Below are 21,554 nucleotides of genomic sequence, written 5' to 3' on the forward strand. Positions count from 1 at the left end.
CTGCGGTTTCGTTTTCATTGCAGGTTGCGTTTTGTTTGTTTTCCTTTACACTTTTTCCTTTTTCTTTTCCTTTTTCTCTGCGGTTAGCACTTGATGTGGCATGGCGCGTGGGGCAAGGACAGCGCCAACGTGTGATAAGCCAAAGTGGTAAGAGTGTCACTGAGAGGAAGGTGGGGTTGGGGGTGCTGCCGATTGGCACTTGCAATTATACTTTTGGCCTTTAATGTCGTTGGCATCACTGGCAAGCGAAATCCGCAATTAACTTATCGGAAATATTGAACTTTTGTTGTTGCAATCCCCCCATCCCCTATGAGCATACACCCTCCTGTATCCCAAGCACTTCTGGACCCAAGCAGAGGACAAAGGTCATGACAACCACTAATCATGACTGCGGTTTCTGCTGTTGTCTATTGCTTTGCGCCCAAGCGGTTGCGTATTCAGGCCAGCCCACAAATCATCCTTTCCAAATGACAGGACCTCAAACATGCTTAAATGCAAGCGGAAACGAGTCCCTTGCAGTAGTTTGTGTGAGTTTGGGGCCACTCTGATGGAGCTGCAACCGAATATTTCTGCCCGCAATGCCTGTCAAATTATGAAAATGGAATATTTTCTGGCGTGGCTGACACTTTAAATGAAATTTGAAAAGCTCTCTCCGCTACACTTCACTCCTGGCGCCTGGCGCCTGGCTCCCGGCGCCCCTGGTCGCTGGCGTAATTGCTCAATCAAAAACCGTATGGAATGCGAATCCATGGGGTAAATCAACCTAACTGACGCCGCGGCAAATACTGGTATATATTTTGAAAAGCAGCTACGGTAATGCCAACAGAAGTGACAGCTTCATCGAGGAATAGTTGGATACCCTTAACGGAGGAGTCCTGATATGGGATGTACTATATACTTAATATATATATTCTGGTGTTTCCTCTAATACTTGAAGCAAGACCTAACTCTACTCCGATCACCGCGATACATATTCATGTATAACCATCAATTATATTCCTTATAGACTGGAAAGTACTGCCTCAGGCGCGTGGCAAACCTCAGCTCAAAGTGGGAGTACCCTTTCTGCTGGAATATAAAAAGAAAAAAACTAAATTTTATACTTAAACTTTGATACAAAAGAAGGTGGTTGCTGGCGTTTGTTAGAGGCGGTGCAGCATGGAGGGAGTCCTACGGAAGCGTTTGGCGGTTTTTGCGGAGAACATAGGGGGTGGGGGAGGGGTTTGGGGGCCTGCCAGGGGGGAAAAGCGAATGAAAGTGATTGCCACAAGCAACAGCCAAAGACAACAATGCCAAAGTTTGGCTGTGCCAAGGAGTTGCCTGAAAACGGGGAAGATCCCCGGGTCCCGACCGATGGTGAAAATCGAGCGGTAACAGGAGGGAGGGGGGCAGAAGATGAAGAGAGGCAGCGGAAACGGAAGCGCATTGAGCAAAGTTGCATTTGTTGGCTTTTGTTTCGCCATTTCTCTTCCTTCTCCTCCTCCTCTGTCAGGCAGCCGGCAAAGCAATTTAAGTTAAACAACCGCTCAACATCTCCCCCCCCACCCCCCCCCTCCCCCCCTGCTGTGTCCTGCTGTGGCACTTCCCCTGCACAATGTAAATGTCAAATATTTTTGAAAATCCTTCGTTGCGCTTGGATTTGTAGCAAAAGCACTTTTCAAAAATTGTTTTTCCCGATTGACTTAAAGTTTTTCTCTTGAGAAAAGTTGAAATTATTTGGCTATACTTCCGATTTGCACGAAAATAAAGGAAATTTATTTCTAGACACAAAAATAGGCAAATATTGGCTAAAACTTGGATTTGAAAGTAGTTAAGTTTTAAGGTTTATCATTGGGTTTCAGTCATCATAGCTAGATGGAAATTTCGGTGAGCACTTTAGGGAAAATGTGCCTTAAATCTGTATTTATAACTAGCTGACATTCCGGCAAAACAATTCCAATTGCTCAGGACATCAGGGGATCTTTGGCGATGGGCAACCGCTCAATCGTTTGGGTGGTGTCTCAATTTCAAGTAGTTGCACTTTTCCTGATGCGTAACACATACCATTTGAGTCATGTTTGAATTTGAACGCCTGACAATGGGGACATAGCACCAATCATCACTTTCGGATGAGCGGAATATTCAAAACTGGGCTCGTATTCTAATGCGAGACGAAGAAACGAAGCGGATATACATATATGCTCGATAGCAAAAATCAGCACTTTCGGATGAGTGGAACGCAATGAATGTCGTTGTCGGATATATTTCCGTTGACGTTGTCTGCCATTTTCTCAGTGATAATTTCGTTGTTAATTTCGTTCATCTCCTACCTCTTGAGATGGAGATTTACGCCATGGCCACATTTATTGCTAATGAACAAAGCTTATGGCCTTTAGGCCTGCACTTTCAATAGTTTATTGTATTTCCGCCAGCATCCATTAGTGCCAATCATACAATTGGATCTCTATGAAATGGCTTCGGCTTTGTTTAAATCAGGCTCTCGTTGCGAACAATCTGAGACAACGATATTGAATATTCAATTTCAATTTATAGTCGAGCTCTCGTACTCGGACCACGAAACAAAGTCAAGCATCAACTTAGTTTAAGTTTTGTTCGATAATTGAGGCGGGACTCTCCATTGGGTTCGGTTCGGTTCGGTTCGGTTCTGGTTTTGCTGCTTGCGGCTCTGGCTCGATAATTATTATGTAAATTGCTTAAAAATTCACCGCAGGTATATACCCAAAGGATTCACTTAGCTCCAGCTCAGGCTCCAGCTCCTGCTTTGGTTCCTTCACTTCTAAAATCTCTCCTTCCAATCGTCGTCTCGCCATCGCCATCGCCATCGCCGTCGTCGTCGGGCAGCCGTTGCGCTGCATTAAGCTTGATTGCATTAAGTTTGCTTTCGTCCTGGTCCTGGTCGTGGTCCTGGTCCTGGCAGAAGGTGGCGAAGAGCCGGAGATGGGAATCGTCTGGCTTGCTCCTGAGGTTGAAGTCCCTGTAGTTTCGGGTCTCTCTCGCATTGCCCTTGCCCAATTTCATTGCGCTTTAATCTATGCACTTTGAATTTCTTAGCGTGCATTCCGTATTAGCCAAATTTTCGCATGCTCCGTTGCATGCCTCTTGGTTTTTTGCGGACGGGGACCCGGAAATGCTTCATTGAACTATCGCCGCACAGTGGCACAAATTGTGGGCTATGTAAAGGCTAATAGGGGATCCTTTTCTATATAGCGGGACCCCCTTTAAGGCTTTAATTATCCCCTAATCTACCTTCCATAATTATAATTACTTATATGCCATTTCCACCCACTGTAAATTGTCGGGAAACTGTGAAAATGCTGCCTTGTTGCGCTTGACAGGATATTGATGACCTGCACCTTCAGTCTCAACCGTAATCCTACCATTTCCTAGCATCCCCAAACCCCATCATCATCATCATCATCATCGACTTGTCTGTCTTTGGCTGCAAAACCAATTTAATCTTTGGAGATTTTAACACATTTTCCAACGTATAGACGTTTAGACGTATAGACGTATATGTAGATGCGAGTCACTTCCGTTTCCTATTCGGGCTTCTTCCTGTTCTCATTGTTGTTATTATCAATGCTTTTGTTGTCCTATCATTGCATTAGTTTCCAACTAATAATTAATTTGTGTGTGTGTGCATTACCCGAAACCTTGGCTCCCCGAACGGCAAAAGGCCACAATTCATTGAATTTGTATAAATGTTTAATGGCTGACTGTTGTCCAGCATGGATTTACTACAGTGTGCTAATGTTGACCTTTGATAAGCCAAGAAGTTGAAGTCTTGTTTTACATATTTACATATGTAATGGAAGAAACGGGCAAGATTGCCAATTGAAAGAGCAGAGCAGATAGCAAGGGGGAACGCCGGTATCGGCAGACCAACAGCGGAGTAACAGCGGTAACAGAGGTAAAAGCAGAGAAAGGGCAGATCAACAGCATAGTAACAGACGAGCTACAGCAGACAAGCAGTGGTAACAGCAGACAAACAGCAGAGCAAAAGCAATAACCGCAGTAACAGCAGATCAGAAGCAGAGTAATAGCAGGCAGACAAGAGAGCAAATGCAGATCAGTAGAGTAACTGCAGAAGAGTAACATCAATAACAGCATTAACAGCAGACAAACAGCAGACAAGCAGTGCTAACAGCTGAGTAAGAGGATATCAACAGCAGAGTAACAGACGAGCAACAGCAGTAAGAGCAGTCACAGCAGATCAGCATCAGAGTCCCAGCAGATTAACAGCAGGCAAACAGAAGAGCGATAGCAGTAACAGCAGAACGAGATAATTAACAGATGAGCAGCAGATAAGCAGCAACGGCAGAAAGAGAGCACAGCAGTGAAGAAGGGGAACAGCAAAGGGAGTTGTAAAAAGAGAATTGCAGCAGCCAGACCAGACCAGACTTTCAGCAGCAGCCAAAATCAGCCGAGATCAAGCCATGAAAATTATAACGTATTGTTCAATAAGTTATCAATAAACTATCATCTAAGCAATATCTTACATACATGAGCACTGCAAATACTGACTTGATGCAACTAAAGAACAGTTTTACATCTATAGATCCATGTACATATCAGAGTAGGTACTACCAGCAAATAACTTGCTCGATAAGCCGTTGAAATAAATTTCAATTACCTAAATGGATTGCCCAAGTCGCTTAAAGTGGGATCCCTGGGATCCCTTTGCATTCACGCTTACACTTTCGTCTAAGTATGCCCCTGAAACTGTATTCGTATCCGTGAATCCGTGGATATTCCTCAATCCGCATTTAGCTTCGAGTGGCGCAGCGGAGTTTATGCAAATGAGGCGCCACCAATGCTTCGCTGCTCCTGCGGTTCGCTGTCCGTGTAGCTATATAGCTGTGTGTGCGTTTGCTTGTCTCCCTGTGAGTGTCTGCATTGTCCTTGTCTTTGGTTGCCTTTGGGCCACGCCTTCTTGGCTGCGCTTAAACCCGAGCTCGGCTCGACAACTCGAGAGACGGTGGTCTATTTTCATGCCCAATGGGCAACTAATTATTTGTTAACATAACACGAGTGGCAATTTAAATGCAATTAGGCCCGGCACGGGTTTCTCTATCCCTCTTCCCGGATGGGAACTGCTCGCTCGTCCTTGCCTCATTAGTGGCTGGCGGTCCTCGGTACTGGTCGGTCCTTCGATTGAGTGGAGATTTCAATTGGCAATTTAAATCGTTTCAATTGCCAGTTGGCAAGGATTTTAATGAGCATTTCGGATTTATGAGGGCTTATGAGCAAACGTAGCCACCATCAATGCCAGAGACACTTCAGCGCAAGGAACTGAAGGTCCGATTGAAGGACTGATTCACCCTCTTTCCATTGAAAATACCCTCCCATGGCCATTTAGCCAACTCTAATCGTCCGCCCCTGAATGCATGTTTTCTTCTTCTGTTTTTATGTCTAAATAAATTCCATTTGGAATTGGAATCAACATTGCATGACTTTCTATTGCCAAAACCAATGACAATTTGAGAATTTAATTACAAGGCCCGAAGAGTGGCAACAAAAGGTGCCTGCAACCCGCAGCATTCAGGAGCAAACCTGAAAAATCTTCAACCGTTTGTCCAGAAATCCCCACAACAAACACTTAATTTCCTCTCCACGCCCATCTACCATCTGCCATCTTTTCAACTTTCATTTGCATCTGCATCTGCATTGTTTTTTCCTGTCCCCAAAAATCTATTTAAACAAGTTCTTTGGACAGAAATTGCATTCGTCTCGACTTTGGGCCCAGAGCCGACCAAATGCGATTACATGGGCCACAACACAAAACTCTGGACAGGCAGACAGACAGGCAGACAGACAGACACAGTTGAGATGAGATGAACAGATGGTGTCCGCCCTCCTGGACCAGAGATCAAGCTGGTAAATCGGCCTGCTCTTTGCTGTTCTCTGCTCTCCCATCACTCGGGGCATCAGGTATTTGGCAGGCATTTGCTGAGCAGATTACATAAATGGAAACTGCAATGAAGATTTGTACATGCATGATGACAGAAGAAAGTGCTTGGAAATAATTGGAATATATATGTACCCAAGCAGAGAAGAGGTCAAAGATTACCAAGGGGGGGGCCATAGTTGGGATTAGTTCTAAAAAGTGTTGGCCTCTTGGGTGCCTCTCGGTAATTTTCTGTCCTCTTAAAAGTGTTTAGACAACAAGATAAAAACTTCTACATATTTTCAAGTATTTCCGAAAGATGGAGAAAGATAATATGGCTCTGGACAGTTTCTTCAATTATTTGTATCTACATTTTATAGAAATCTTGGAATTTTTGATTTGAATGTACGATAATCTCTAACTATCTAGAAATATATAGAGCTTATATCTCGGCAAAGAGCATCTGGAAGTCGTCGGTACACACTCCCTTAGCTGCCCCAAATGGGATTCCAAATTGTAGTGCAACTAATCTCCTAGAAGCTTCCACTTTGCCCCACCAACAACAAAATAGAACTGGTAAAAAAAGGAAAAGAAGAACAACAAAAAAGGAGGAAAACATAAGTACTGGGTAAGGAGCACACAGAGTGGACAAATATGTGGACTCTGGCATGGAGAATCCGGATGAAATGCATGCAAATGAGCTGAATAATGAGGAGTCGTTGCATCAGAGGGGTGTGTCCCCCAGTCTGGTCGCTGGACAACCCTTCTGTGGCACTAATTTCCTGGGTAGGCCGGCGCCAACATGGCCCAAAGTGTCAGTAAGTCAACAAGAATGCACTCTGACACCCACCGCCTAAAGGAGCTGGAGCAGGAGCAGAGCCGTAGAACGGACGGATGGATGGATGGATGGATGGATGGGTGCCAGAGGACGAAGGCAATGTCCGTCTCTGCCCGGCTCTCTGCTACGTTCAAGTCCACTCGACACTTTGAATGTCATTAAATCGTCCGTCCGCTGGGCAGTCTCCAAGTTGGTTCTCGCTCTGGACTCTGGACTCTGGACTCTGCACTCTGGACTCTGGACCCGGCCTTTGCGTCTGTCAGTATCTGCTCCTCTGGCCGGACACTCAGTCAATGTCTCACTAACAATCGTCAACAGGCTCAAGCAGCGTAAGGCAACAATCATTGTGGCTGTCCTTGTTCTTGTTGTCACCCTTTCATTGTACGTTTGTGTGTCCTTCTCACACCCTCTCTATCCGACCATCCACCTCTTTTTAGCCGTCCTTCCAGTGGCTTTGTTTGGCCTGTATGTTGAATGCATTTTGGACGAAGAACGTTTGTCAATTTTACGCTTGTCGACTTTGTGAATTGTCCTTTTGGTCCTCTCGCTGCGTGTATTAGTGTTGCATGTAAAACTCGTCTTGCGTCCTGCGTGTTGAAATTGTCCTGCTGCAGCGACTGAGGTACGCTTGGAAATGGGTCCAAAACAGGGGACCCCCAACAGTAGTTTGGCTGTGAAAAATGGCAGAAAAAAATGAATTATCTTGGGATCTAAACTCGCTTGAATATGTGACCAATGCAAAAGCCAGAAAGGCTATTTATTCTTTTGTTTAAAGTGGTGACCCCGAGCACTTGGGTCCGTTGAAAGATAGAAAGACAAAGCATTTCGGAAACGATATTAAGCCCTGCTGTACACTTTGCATTTCACAGGAAATCGGAGAATCTAATTAAGAATAAAAAGCTGCTGCAGAAATGTGACCCCGATGCTCATTTTTTACTCAAAAGTTGTCCCTTCGTTAAGCCGGAGTCCCCGATGTTTTCGCTCCGTTGAAGGTTAGCCAGCAAAGCGCCCGACCGACCCGATGGCTGGCTTAAAATGTCGAGGGGGCAAAAAAAAAAACCACCGTCCACCCACCTGGTGACCCCGATTGGGTCTTGGCTCAGCTGACAAATATCGCCTAATCGCCATAGTTTGTGCGGAGGCCAATGCCGATGGCTAAGTGCAAAACGTAGCCCCAGAGGCGACAGTAACATTTAGAAGCTTATTAAATTGCCATTACCTAAGCCGGACATCATCATCAGCGGCGCCCAGGGCTGTGCATACGAAGGGCCCGGCATTTGCCACTCAAGCGGGGGATTAGCGGCGATGATGACAACAGCTTGACGTCGGCTTGGCGGCAGGCAGGCAGCCAGCCCGCCAGCCAGGCAGCAGGTCCATTAGGGAGAGGTCCTGCCGGGCGAAGGTACAGCGGAGGTGAGGATAGGATGCCTGACGAGCTTAGAGCCGACAACAAGTACGTACAGACACCTCTGCACAAACCCACACGTGGGGATTTACGAGCGAGCCAAAAGGTAACGTGGAACTAAATAAATCCTCACAAAATATTTAACATTTAAATGGCCAAAAATTAACTGAAGCTGGCAGGCACGCAGTGCGCTGAGTGTAAGATGAGGACTTGCCACACGGTAGTACGAGTAAATGCGAAATAATCCACAAAAGCCGAAACGACAGCCCGGACCGGCACTGACACGCACACACACACACACACTCGAAATGTGCAGTAAAAGTCGGAGCTAGGGACAACAAAAGGCAGGACTCTTGAATGGCTCCTTGGTGGTAGTCGCACCAGCATTCAGACCTCCTCTACCTCTCAAATACGACAAAGAGTCCGAAATATATATGGACTGAAGGGCCAAAGCCTTAATCTGCTTTAAATGGCAAAGAGATTTCTGCTTCTGCTTCACCCAAAGCCGCATTCATACGGCAAATATCAAGTGCATCATCATCATCATCAACGAGAAGCGACAGGACAGGAAAGAACAGAGCAGAACAGGACAAGGACGAGGCCAAAACTGCATTAAGTTGCCCCCTGCTTAGAATCGAGCAGCTTGAAAGCCTCAAGCTCGACGGATACAGTCGAAGAAGCGACGGGACACCCAAATGAAAGAAAGTACTGACAAAGTTGTGAGCTATGAGACGATAAACATTTCATTCAATGAAACTTCCACCAGAGACCAGAACTCCCCCTGTTTTCGTACTCCAAATGTCTTCCAGTGTATTCGCAGTGTCCTTGGCTCCAAACACAACATCGTTATTATCGCACTGAGCGCTGTAAAGTACCGAATAATCTACAGGATAATGAGCATGAATGAACGTGAACGTTTTTTCTTTTTCTTTTTTTTTGTATATTTTTTGTACAACTTTTTGTTTTTTGTTTTTTTAAATGGATATAGCGACTACTGAATGGTGAATAGCAGTAACGTCGCCAGAGAGAGAGAATGATGGAGAGTCAGAAAAAGGGACAGACTCTGCCCTCAAGTGCACTCAACTAGAGCAAGAAAAATCTGTCGAGTGCCAGCTGCCTGAATGCTTGTTTAGAACAAGTGGAAATAAAAGTATAATAATAATCATCAAGAGAAGAATACCGTAAGCGATGGCGAATTTCAACGGACACAGAAGACAAATTCACTGCAAAGTCAACAGAGGAAGGAGGGGGGGAAGTTTCGAGGGGGAAGAATGATCTATGGTTGGAATGTTCCATTCGAAATTGTGTGTTTAAAACTACTGTAAGGGTTCTTTAGAAGTGGAAAAGTGATATGGGAAAACAAAGAAATCTTCTACAAGTATTCTACACGACTTCGACTTGCCTTCTACAAGCATTCTACATGCATTCTACAAGCCTTTTACAAGCCTTCTACATGCCTCCTACATGGCTTCCACATGTCTCCTACAAGCCTTCTACAAGTCTTTCTACATTAAAGATCTCTGGAAACCAGAAGCATGGAAACTCCAATAAATCAACCTGCCACTGAGGTCATCTCTTCTTTTAATTAAATCTAAAATTCAAGCAGAAATTTCAATATAATACTCGTACATCAAACAGAGCCTTGAACTCTATAACCCACCTGATTCAGATTCTTCCTCTCTGTCTTTCTCTATGATTCACGCCAAATGTTTTATGTCCCATTGAAAGGCGCCGAGCCCGAAGCTAGTTGTGCATCTGCATATATAACATTTAATTTTATATTTACCTACCTACATGGAATATTTATGGAGCAGTCACAGGAGACACCCACCAAAAAAAAAAAAAATAAGGAGAACCTCAATAAATGGAAAACTTTTTGCCATTTTGTCAACGTTTTGCTGTTTTTCAGTAGTTTTTGCTGCTGTGCGAGCAGCAAACCAGAACGAGTTCATTAGTTTTCTACTGTGTTTGGTTGAAACGAGTTGTATACGAGCGTGTTGTGTACGAGTATAGCTATGTGTTTCTTGTTGTGTGGCCAGAAGCATCAAAGCATCGTTCCGGGCCATCAGTGGTGGTTCCTGCTCCCAGCTCCCATCTCCCAGCTCCTTTTTATTCTGTTCCATCTGCTTTCCGCATGGAGCTATAATGGGAACAGACTTGTGTTGTTGCTCCTGCTTCTGGCTTTTGTAATGAAAAGTTGTGGCAACTTGTTGTGTGCCATCATTTGAACCATTTCCATTCCCATTGCCACTCTCATGCAGTGCACTTTTAAAGTTTCCTCTGCCATCCTCTGCATGCCTTCTGATGGAAAAGTTATACATGTACAGAAAAGTTATAGCCTCCCGATACTCGCACATACTCGGATGTACTTTAAAGTAGAAAGAGGCTTTTTCGTTAATTAATGGAAACTCGAACGAGACTCTAACCATTTCTTGGGGTTTCTTTATCCTTAAATTGCATGTATCTGCATCGGAGACACTATTCCGTGTCTGACTCAATTCCTATTTGCACAGGAAATATAATGATTTATTATCTATGAAGCAAATATCCATTCATACGAGTGCATGCATTATTTTATTTCAAAGCCTCATCCACTGAATGAATGCTGACATTTTGCTTGGGGAAATGCTTTCTTAAAGCAGCCATACATGCCATTCGTGGGAGTATTTCCAATTCCAATTCGTGTGCACCACAAAGGAGAACAGACAGGACAATGGGGATAGCAGGAGACTGAGCAGAGATAGCAGGAATCCGACACATCCTGAGTGTGTTTGCATGTTTCCTAATCATTTTCATTTATTTCATTTAACATTTACCAATCTCCTCCCCCACCCCACTTCCCAGTCGAACAGGAAGATGTCATAGATATGCTAAGTACTCCGGATCCGTATACGTATCCGTGTGACACGACTGACATACGCATTTAGTATAACAACATTTGCCAGATGTATGGCAATCGAATCAATAACTAATGCGATTTTGACAACCTTCACAGCGCGACGACAAGGGAGCACTTGCTGACTTGGGAAACATAACTTTTACTCAAGAAAAGGGGGGCGGTGTGAGTCTGGAGAAAAGATACTCGAGAAACTGCTTACAGCTCAGTGCACAACACTTCAGACCCGATCCTCCTGCTCCTCCTGCTCCTCCTACTCCACCTTCTCCCCTTGAAGTTGTTTCACTTTGTTTTCAATTGCAAAAGTTTCGCCAATGCTGAATTCTTTCTGGTTCTCTATGGCAAAGGCGGGCAGAACCATCCCCTCCCAAGGCCCAAAGTCACGTTTTCCAGTAAGTGGCGAACGAGATGTGATTTAAATGAAGCTGAAACCCGCTCGTGGATTGCCATCCATCCAGGAACTGCTCAAACCACCCATCCATCTAGCCGAAGACTGCATTAAGTTATACTCAAACACAGGAATATCGAATCATAAATATGAACCCCACCGCATTGCATCATCCAGCAAATTGCTGGATGCCACTAAAATGGAAAACTACGCCCAGAGACCGCAACCGTATGTGTCCTCAGGCACACCCTTCGGCCACTCCTCCGTCTGCGACAGTTGAAGACATCAATTTTTACTTTTATTTCCCGGCGTCGTGTTCGCGACGATATTTTTGGGTCTTCCGTGGCGAAAAAGGGTTCCACTACAGTGAAAAGGGGAGTAAATTGTAGAGGACTAGGGTGCGTTGGGACCAGGGCAATACCCTGCATGTCCTTCCGAGAAACTGAAAGGGAGACTCCATGGTCTAGGATTGTATATTCCAAAGTATTACTCCAGTACTCTATGAAACACACTTTGTACTCGTACTATATTGTTGCCAAATTCTGTCAGGCACTTCCCAGGGTATCCCTTGCTCCCATCCCCCATTATTTGTACCCCCACACGATACACTCAAACCTTTGCTTAGCGATTCAATTCAATTGATTCAATTGGGATTGTATCGGTCTCCGTTTTATGCTCGTTTTGGCCAACACATATTACAGCTTACTGTATTCCTCCTCCTCCTCCTCCTCCCTGCTGTTGCTGTCGCCTGTTCCCGAGTGCCTCATTTATCTGTTGCCAATGGCTCCGTCTCCCTCGGAAACGTTTTACTTGTGTGTTTGTGTGTGTGTGTGGGAGGGACATTTTCGACCAAAATTTAATATTATACGAAAAAAACTTTCGTTTTTTGTTGTACTTTACAGTTTTTCGCTCGCTCTTTTACGAGCCGATAATGTTATTGGCTTAGGAATTTTATGAATTGACCATTTTCTCAGAGGGATAGATATTTTATCTGTCGATGCGATGGCTGGGCCATGACTTGTGCAATTTGCATCAAAAATTGTGTCACGACTAGTTTCGTTACACTTCATTCCATTTCTTTTGTGCATATTTTACCCCGGCCCGACTCGGCCCAGCCCGGCCATTGGTGGTCCCAGAGAGAGGTTTTACGAGTAGATGATACGATGGCTCGCTTGGAATTTCCGTGCACTTTGAGCTTTGCCTTTTCTTGGCCCAGATCCATACCCATCCCCAACCTCCGGCCATTCTGTGGATGCCATTGTCTGGGAGGAAGGACAAAATATTTTGCGACTTTGCGTGTGGTTCTCACAGTGGTTTGGGTCCCCAGAATGGGGGACAACAAATTGTGGCTTGGGGGGTGGATGGAATTTGATATATGTTTGATGATGGAAACTTGAAAGTCACATCAGGTGCTCTTGAAATTAGTTTGTTGGCAAAAATGTTAAATATCATGTTGTGTGCCAAAAGTTTCATATGGGAATTTTTGTGAAATGCCTCGAAAAGTTTTCTCTTTTAAATATAACACATCTCAAACATGCATGAATTTCATAATATACTTGTTTAATATTAACAAATTCTTGTCTTTCTTAAATCGGAACCAGTCTCGTAGAAATCTTTGCGAAGTATTGAATTTCAATCAAACTTTATTCCACTGCAACTCCAGGATTTTCGAATACTTTCATTCTCCTTCGTTTAGAGTTTCCCAAAAGTAAATAACAAGTGAAATGCAATACAAAAACTTTGCTCCATCGCTAACTCTTTCAGACCACAGTGCCTGAATGCAGTCCACACATGGCTGCATACATGTGCTACTGACTGTCCGACTGTATGCATCGTCTGCACTTTGACACTCACTGAGAGTTACAGTCCTGTCATTGAGCTATTTGGTTCGAGTGCCAACCGAAAGTTTGGAGCAGTATAAAAAAAGTTTGCACCCATCGCCGAAGCGGAGAAAGTTTTCTGCGGACGACAGAAACTTCTTGTGCCGTTTGTTGCTTCTCCGGATTAATATTTTCTTTTGCGTGTCCTTCCGCTTTCATGGCGCATTCCGGGGCGCCTCTCGCTTATTTGTTGCCCTGTCCCGCGTGCCGGCCACTTGAAATGCAATTTCAAAGAAATATTCCACTCAAGGGTATCAAAATACACGCTGGCTGGCTGGCAGAGCTTTTTCTTTCTGCCTCCTTTGTAAAGCTATCTGTTTTTTACGCCAAAGTTGCATGTCAGCTGTGTGGCAGTCGGTCTGGTGTGGTCTGGTCCGGTCTGTCAGGCCAGTTTGTCAGTTGGTTCTTTAGTGCAGTCCATTTGACGTCAGCTTAGCTTTTGCGCTTGTCTTCATACAGTGGAGATTGCTGTTCAATGAACAGGGGCTGAGAAGTTATAAACTTTATTGAGCTGGAGCCAGGGGAACTTATGCTGCCATGGGGATTCTCGTATGACAGTTGCACGAGCAGTACCCGCTGTAGTCAGGGAATCTGCGGAGTCCCTTTGCCTATAAAAACTTCTCCTCCTCGGGTTCTGGTGCAAGCGTTGAGAGCTTTTTAAATAATATATGCGTGACATGCCACAGAAATGCTGTGGAAGCGCTACAGCGAAAATATTGCATTGTTTTTGCAGTGTAAGCATGCTCTCCAGCCTCCCTCTCTCTCGAAGAAGAAGAGGAAAAAGGCATTTCAAATGGCACACTAAATTACTAAAGCCCACACGCACACACTCCTCCACACAGCTTCTCAATCGCACTCTCTGTCTCTCCATCACAGCAAAGGAAAGGAGATGAAGGCAGAAACTTTTGATACCGCTAGGCTGTTTCTATGGGAATATATTGAGAGCAAATAAATATGTCTTTTAAAGCTGATCAAGAGTACATACTGTTAGCTCCGCTGTTAGCTTTTAACAGCGCTCTGGTGCCAACGCGCTCTCGCTCTCTTTCTTTTGCGCTCTTACGATCCACTCGGCGCTCACCGTTCTCTGAGCTTGTAAGCTATGATTTCTCCCCCGCTACAAGCTGCCGTGTTTTTTGGATTCCGTTCGATCCGCCCTCCTACAAATATGTACATAGTATGTACACTGTGTGGCCTCATAAATATCTCCTTCTGTGTGTTACAAACCACTCTTCAAATTCGTTACGCCCTCTCTAAGGACATAGCAACGGCATGCAGCTGAGAATACAATTTACGCTTTGCCAGGCGTTTTTCATGCATGTTTGTTGGTGCCGCCGGCAAAGTTTTTATGGTCGCATCATGCAAGAAGCGCCTTGTAGTTGTTCCTCCTGTCCTGTTTGCCTTAACCCGTATGCACCAGTATGTGGTGGGGTGGGGTGTCTGCCTGCTTGTAATGTGCATCTGGTTGACAAAACTTTGTGAAATCATTAAGAGGCGCACTCGAATGCAAAAACCTCAAAAAAAAGAAAGAGAAAAGAGTGTAAAGTGAGAAGAGAGTGCGAGTGCGAGTGCTCGTCAAAGCTCTCAGAAAATTGTGCAGTTTGTCAGGAGGAGACGAGTAGGACATGAGTTTAATAGCAGCAACGAATTAAGAGTGGGAGTGAGGGTGAGAGTGGGAGAGAGATAATGAGATTAACAGAGAAAAAGGTTTCTTACTGTTATTTCATGGTGAATTTAATCACAGCTTTCAGGCGTCTTTCAAAGGCAGAGGGGCTCCGCCTCTTCTGCTATTTTTGGTTGTGCCTCGAGCGCAGTAAGTCGCAGTAATGTCTCTCTCTCTCTGTTATATTCTATGAGCAAACTACCGACAAAGCATTCCCTCATCCAATTGCTCTCCTTCCGTAGTTGCTCTTTGATGTCTCTCTCTCTCTCTTAAAGACCACAGCACCACGCCACACTCTTCTGAGACGACTATCAGACGAGTTAAAGGCATAATAGAAAACTCTACTACATAGTTTCTGTCCTTCTTTACACCATTCTCTTACAATTCCGATACATACATGTACGTACGTTACTGGTAGCATTTGAAACGATAAGCACAGATACCCCTACCAGAATTCAACTCAGGGATGGGGTACACTCTTTATTTAAACAAATAATTTTTGATAAGTCCCAAAATACCGAGATAAACCACAGTTCTGAATGGATAGCTGGATGGATTACTGGTCGCCCTTGAAATAACCATAATTGGCGTCGTGCCGTTATTATCAATCATATCTATAACAAAACGCTTCAATAACTCCACCTTTCCACCGCCGTTATAGACACGAAAGGCGTTACTGTCAATCCATACCAACTTTGGTACGGCGGTAATGTGATACCTCTTGCATATGGCTTTGAAATCCGTACAATCGAGCTCCGCAATGCAGACAGCCGTCACATTTCCCAGCTCGCTGGCCAGATCAATCCACACCTGTTTCAGGGCGATACAGAATGGGCAGCTGGGTTGAAAGAACTTCACAAAGGATTTCATACTTTTGGTGCTTGAATCGAAATTCTTGTCGGTCAATGTGAAGACTTGCCCAGGAGCACAATTCTGGGGGGCATCTTCCTTTATCACGACTGCTTTTTCGGTGGTTTTTTCGGACATAAAGCTACTCAGATTGTACGATTTCTTTGCGACTCCGTCGTCCTTTTCAAAGTACAGGAGAGTCGGATACATTGTGACATTGTTACTGATGCAAAATGACTCATATTTGGAGCAGTTTATGGCGCCAATGGACAGGCTCGTGCTGGCCGTATTCTGTATCCCCATCAGCTTCCACAATATGCTATATAAACTATTGCAGCTCTCGCAGAGCGTTGCATAGAACTCGACTATGACATTCTTCTCCTTCAGATATTTTTCAAAATCGTCGGTGCTCCAGTCGATGGTTCGGTGATCGGTGTCCTCTACTCCTGATGCCGATGATTCAACTGATATTTCTAATAGAATGATGAATACCAATACAGCATTAAGTAAATATCGTTGAAACATTTTCGTTGGTAGTTCTTGTCATGTATTTCACGGCTGATTTTGTTCAACTATAGTGGTACATGATACATGAAGTTCAGGAAAATACAATCAATTCTAACTGTCAAAAAAGTTGACAGAAAATATCACAATATTTACCGTTAGACATCTAGCTGCTATTGTTCTTATATCTTCGAGATGGGATCCTTTGTACGCCATAATTTCATCGAAAAATTCTTATCAAGACTGCGGCCATTCTCTTAGCATATTTCTTTTGAATTTTTCGCAATTTTCGCCGGAGGTACACTCCTTCGAGGATCTCCTGCGGACTTCCTCACTATCTTAAATGAATACTAAAATAAATAAAGATTAATGCCATGTATTTGTAAATAAAAGCCATTCCAATCAGATTTTATTTGTCTAGAATTCAATTTGGAACTAAGATTGGCAGCTTAATGGCCAAATAGTTGAGGGCAAGTGTGATAAGGTTCATCGTCAGATAAGACCTTGTTCTGGCTCCTGACTTCTCGATGAAAGTACCATTCGAGGCTATCATTTTCTCGACAAAGCTTTTCAAATGCTCCAACTCGGTATCGGCATCGTAGGTGCGAACTTTGCGGCCGTTCTCGTACCACAGGAAAGTCGGACTTGGTCTGATTTGCAGATCGTGACAGATTTCATTCGATTTACTACAATCCAAGTCCGAAATGCAAATGGTGCCCTTGGCGTTCAGTTCCCGGGCCAGTTTGGCCCATTTTATCTTTGCCTGATCGGCCATGTAGCTGAGTGGGGGCTTATAGATCATGATGAAATATCTTCCAGTGTGGGTAAACAGATTAAAATTGTTGGTATTCAGCTGCAAGACCTCGCCGTCCTTACAGGCCTCAGACACGGGATCGTCATCATCATCGTCCTCAGTAGCACCATCGTAAACATTATTGTCTTCTACAAATGCCATCAAGCCATGCAGCATTTCAGTACTTTCAGCTACATATTCGTGATTCACGTGAAGTGGAGATTCATAATCATATGATATTCCTCTTCGAATAGCTGCAACGATTGCCACCAGTAAGAGCAATCGTTGAAACATATTTGTGCGTAATACGCCTAATTTTAATGTGAGTGATACAAAAAACTTTTCTGAATTGTCATAAAAATGAACTTTTAAGCCCGACTTCCTATCTCCCAGGAAGATCACTAGTATTGAATGCAAAACCCTCGAAATGTATATTTTTCTTGTATATATTTCATTAGAAAAGTCATATAGATCTGTTGGATTGGTTCGGCTTATTGAGTTTTAGAAACTTGTGGGGATTTCGCTTAAAAACTAATTACACATGCTTGTAGTATGTATGACAATGGTAGCAGAGTAGAGTTCGAATAGAGTTGAGTTAGGATGATCGTTGGCTGCTCAGTGCCACTGTCCGCCCTCGGTGAGCTTCCGTGGATCGATGGTCAGGCCGAGCTTCTCCAGCTTCCGCACCTTGCGCATCTGCTTGGTGAGGCGCCGCTTGAAGGTGATCTCCCTGTTGAGATTCATAATCTCGATGGTGTCGTACTGCCGTATGTTCTTGATGGTCTGCAGTATCAAATTGTCCGTCAGGTGCAGCTTGATGGTGGACATCTTCATGAAGGGCACATCCCGACGCCTCAGCTCCTCGCGGTACGCAAACAGGGTGTAGTGCAGGGAGGGCATCGAGGGCAGAGGACGCTCCAATTGAGGGAATAATAAATCGGCCATGACTCGAAAACTATCTGATATGATCTGTTCGCGTCGAGTTTCCGGAACGCACTGGTGTCATGGCTCATGCCAACTCTCGGTTTTATATCCCAGCCTCTGGCTACCTGCGAGGGAAATCCTCTTTCTCCTTAAGGAGGATTGCGATTGCTTGAGCCACCAGTATTTTTTCTTTTCTATGGAAATCCCTACGGTGGCAGCTGGCGCTCCGGCCACCTTGCTACCTGCTGTGGCAGCTGCAAATTGATATTCTCTACCGAGCCACGCGATTAGTCGGGAATTTTCCTTTCCCATTTCCTCAAAGCAATTCACGTATCACATAAACTCGGATTTCGATCGCTTTCGGTGCTGAAATTTTAATGAGCTCGCGACCTAGAAAAAAGACCCTGCCAAAACGCAAATTTCATTCCTCCTTTCGTTCCATTCAATGGAATCGAGACTGCATTCGCTGTCGAGGACGTTTTTGGCGTAATTTTATGGCCATTTGAAATTGTTTTCCTTTACTGGTGCTGCCTTTGAGCTGGTGCTGCTGCCCTGCCTGCCTGCCTGCCTGCCTGCAATCGCAATTAAAATAAATTGCATTCACTCAAAGGATTGACTGTGACGACGATGGCGCACCGGACTGTTTTCAGAGCTGACTGACCAGCCAAACGGTGGGCTCCATTCCTGTATGCTCAAAAGGTTTAAAAAACCATCAAAAAAACGAAAAAGTTTTATAGAATCCAGCGCGTTTTTATTTAATTAGTTCGAGCGTTGCTTAAAGAGCGTCAAAAGTCCTGTATCATCACAGAAATTAAATGAAATTAATTCATGAAAGAAAATCAAAACAGAAGGATGTTTTCTCAAAGGATTTCTCAATGTGATGGAGGTGGAAGAACACTTTTGGAATCCATTTAATAAGTTGTGTAATCGCATGAATCTCTCTATTATGTAAACAAGTTTTGAGTGGTTTTCGTTGGATATTTTACTCATTTCGGCGTGAGCGTGCGAAGCGAGTGAGCCGGGGGTTGGCGTATGAATAAAGCGAGTGGAGTCGGAACTCAAGGTTCCAAAACCCTATGCGGTGTACCCAAAAGGTTTGATTCTCCCTCAATCTTTGTTCGCAGATTAGTACTGGAGAAATGTTTCGATAAAATTCAGCTCCAAGAGAGCAAATTGAGTTTTAATGAGTACTAATCAACCAATGAGGTTTTCTGTGAATTCTATTTATGATCTTGGTTAAGAATTGTATATTCGTATAAATGTAATGGTTCCTCTTTTTTCTATTCACTTCTCTCTGATCCTTCCATTCATCATACACTCGATTAACATAATCCTCTACCACTGAATACTCAACGGGTCCTTGAATCAGGTACAGCACCCATGTTCATGTTCAATCCCCACCTGGATTATTGCACCTTTCACTTGCCATAGATGCTTCATTATCATGTAAATGTTATCAAAAACAAATGGCATTAAATTGGGCAGCTTATTCAAATTACATTCCAGTCAGTCTGTGTTGCATTTAGCCAGGCAAATGCAGTTGGCGAAAAATAAGCTAATTAAAATGGAGCACATAGTTTATAAATTATATTTTCGGTCTGCGGTCTGCGTTGCCATTTTGGATTATTTATACGGCCCGAAAATGGCCAAAAGTCCCCATGTGCACACATAACAGAGTTTATGCGAAATATTTGAATTATTTTCGAGGGTGTTTTTAAAGGTTACTTAGTTCGCAGCCTTTTCATTCCCAAAGTTAATAATTGAACAAATTTAAGTGAATTCTTAAGTTTTAAGTTACGAATTTATTGTGTGAAAAGGCGAAAGGTCGAAGATCTCGACTGGGAGATACCCTGTGAGAGGATTTTCAAGCTCGCAAAAGTATCTTCCTATCGATTGCTTTAAAATTTAGTAGATTGGCAGAACTGTAGTACGTGCATGCTCTAATTTAAGACAAGTACGTCATGCACGAGTTGAGGGCGGAAAAACGGCGAGTCATCCAAGAAAACCGTAACAAAACGGCGACCTATAAATACACATCACCCACAACACTCGACTTATTCAAGAAAGAACTACGGCCAAGATGTTGAGCAAGCTTGTGCCCCGCATCACAGCCAAGCCACTGACGGAGAGGATTCAGTCCCGCGATGCCCTTGTCTACTTGGATCGAGTAAAGAAGCTCTGGGGCTGGAGAGCCGCCGAGGATGAGCAGTGGAGGATACTCTATAATATCTGGGCTTTTGTCTGGAACATGCTGCTGCTCGTCCTGCTGCCGTTGTCGATGTCCATGGAGTATGTGCAGAGGTTTAAAAACTTCTCGCCGGGAGAGTTCTTTGGCTCCCTGGAGATCTGTGTGGACATGTATGGCTGTTCCCTGAAGTGCGTCTACACCATGTTTGGTTTCAAGAGATTTCAAGCAGCCAAGACACTGCTTGATCGCCTGGACCTGCGCTGCACCAGCGACGAGGAACGCGCCAGTGTGCACCGCTACGTGGCTCTGGCGAACCGCTGCTATGTGACATACCACATCCTATACTCGGGATTCGTGGTTATCAATTGGACGGGCTACCTCCTGTTGGGCAGCCACGCCTGGCGGATGTACCTCCCTGGGCTGGACTCTGAGCGAAACTTTCTGGTGACCAGTTTCTTCGAGCTACTGCTGATGAGCGGCGTGGTTACCATGAACCAGTGCACGGACGTCTCTCCTCTGGCCCACATGCTAATGGCTCGCTGCCACATAGGTCTGCTCAAGGATCGCTTGACCAAACTACACTCGGATCCCAGCAAATCTGAGGAGGACCACCAGGAGGATCTGAATAGATGCATCCAGGACCATTCCGTGATACTGGAGTAAGGTCATTGCCTCATCGGTTTTATGTTATATAGTCGGTTATATAGTCTTCCCTTAGCTATGTGAATCTTCTGCGGCCCGTCTACTCGGCCACCATTTTCGTGCAGTTCCTCTTAATTGGCCTGGTTCTGGGCCTGTCCATGATCCACGTCATGTTCTTTTCCAACTTCTGGACAGGCATCGGCACCATGTGCTTCATGTTCGATGTGTGCCTGGAAACCTTTCCGTTCTGCTACTTGTGCAACATAATCACCGGTGATTGCCAGGATCTAGCGGACAGTCTGTTCCAATCGAATTGGATGGCAGCCAGTCGCAGATACAAGTCCACGTTGGTCTACTTTCTGCACAACCTCCAGCAGCCGATTGTCCTCACAGCTGGCGGGATTTTTCCCATCTGCATGCAGACCAATTTATCGGTATGAACTGATATTTTCTGAATGAAACAGTATTGTATATAGCTTTTCGATTCTTTGAAGATGGCGAAGATGGCCTTTTCTGTGGTCACCATAATAAAACAATTCAATCTGGCGGATAAGTTTCAGTAGGAAAACACAACCGAACTTGACTAGACCTTGCAAACATTTATTTATTATGTAATGATGTAGAAATTTTGTCACAAAAATGTTAAATAAAGGAAGTAGACCCAATAGAACCTGTAGAGGATATTAAATCGTGCAGAGAT

At 44.3% G+C, this 21,554-nt stretch overlaps 4 protein-coding genes across 4 annotated transcripts; 1 reads left to right on the forward strand and 3 right to left on the reverse strand.

The window, feature by feature from the left end:
* Nucleotides 1-15,510: 15,510 nt before the first annotated feature.
* Nucleotides 15,511-16,473, reverse strand: LOC108161539 (thioredoxin domain-containing protein 5 homolog). The gene is made up of 3 exons (XM_033393481.1): nt 16,464-16,473; nt 15,597-16,276; nt 15,511-15,522 (listed from the first exon to the last, which is right to left on the reverse strand). The coding sequence occupies exons 1-3, from the start codon at nt 16,471-16,473 to the stop codon at nt 15,511-15,513; spliced, it is 702 nt and encodes a 233-aa protein (XP_033249372.1).
* A 213-nt stretch (nt 16,474-16,686) lies between these two features.
* Nucleotides 16,687-17,428, reverse strand: LOC108161541 (thioredoxin domain-containing protein 5 homolog). The gene has a single exon (XM_017295822.2). The coding sequence runs from the start codon at nt 17,392-17,394 to the stop codon at nt 16,732-16,734; it is 663 nt and encodes a 220-aa protein (XP_017151311.1). The 5' UTR covers nt 17,395-17,428; the 3' UTR covers nt 16,687-16,731.
* A 102-nt stretch (nt 17,429-17,530) lies between these two features.
* On the reverse strand, nt 17,531-18,122 carry LOC108161547. Its single transcript, XM_017295830.1, has one exon. The coding sequence runs from the start codon at nt 18,043-18,045 to the stop codon at nt 17,716-17,718; it is 330 nt and encodes a 109-aa protein (XP_017151319.1). The 5' UTR covers nt 18,046-18,122; the 3' UTR covers nt 17,531-17,715.
* A 1,562-nt stretch (nt 18,123-19,684) lies between these two features.
* On the forward strand, nt 19,685-21,530 carry LOC108161534 (odorant receptor 22a-like). The gene is made up of 3 exons (XM_017295814.2): nt 19,685-20,871; nt 20,931-21,288; nt 21,349-21,530. The coding sequence occupies exons 1-3, from the start codon at nt 20,105-20,107 to the stop codon at nt 21,415-21,417; spliced, it is 1,194 nt and encodes a 397-aa protein (XP_017151303.1). The 5' UTR covers nt 19,685-20,104; the 3' UTR covers nt 21,418-21,530.
* The last annotated feature ends 24 nt before the right edge of the window (nt 21,531-21,554 follow it).

Source organism: Drosophila miranda, chromosome 4, assembly GCF_003369915.1.
Source record: "Drosophila miranda strain MSH22 chromosome 4, D.miranda_PacBio2.1, whole genome shotgun sequence".
Taxonomy (NCBI): Eukaryota; Metazoa; Arthropoda; class Insecta; order Diptera; family Drosophilidae; genus Drosophila; species Drosophila miranda.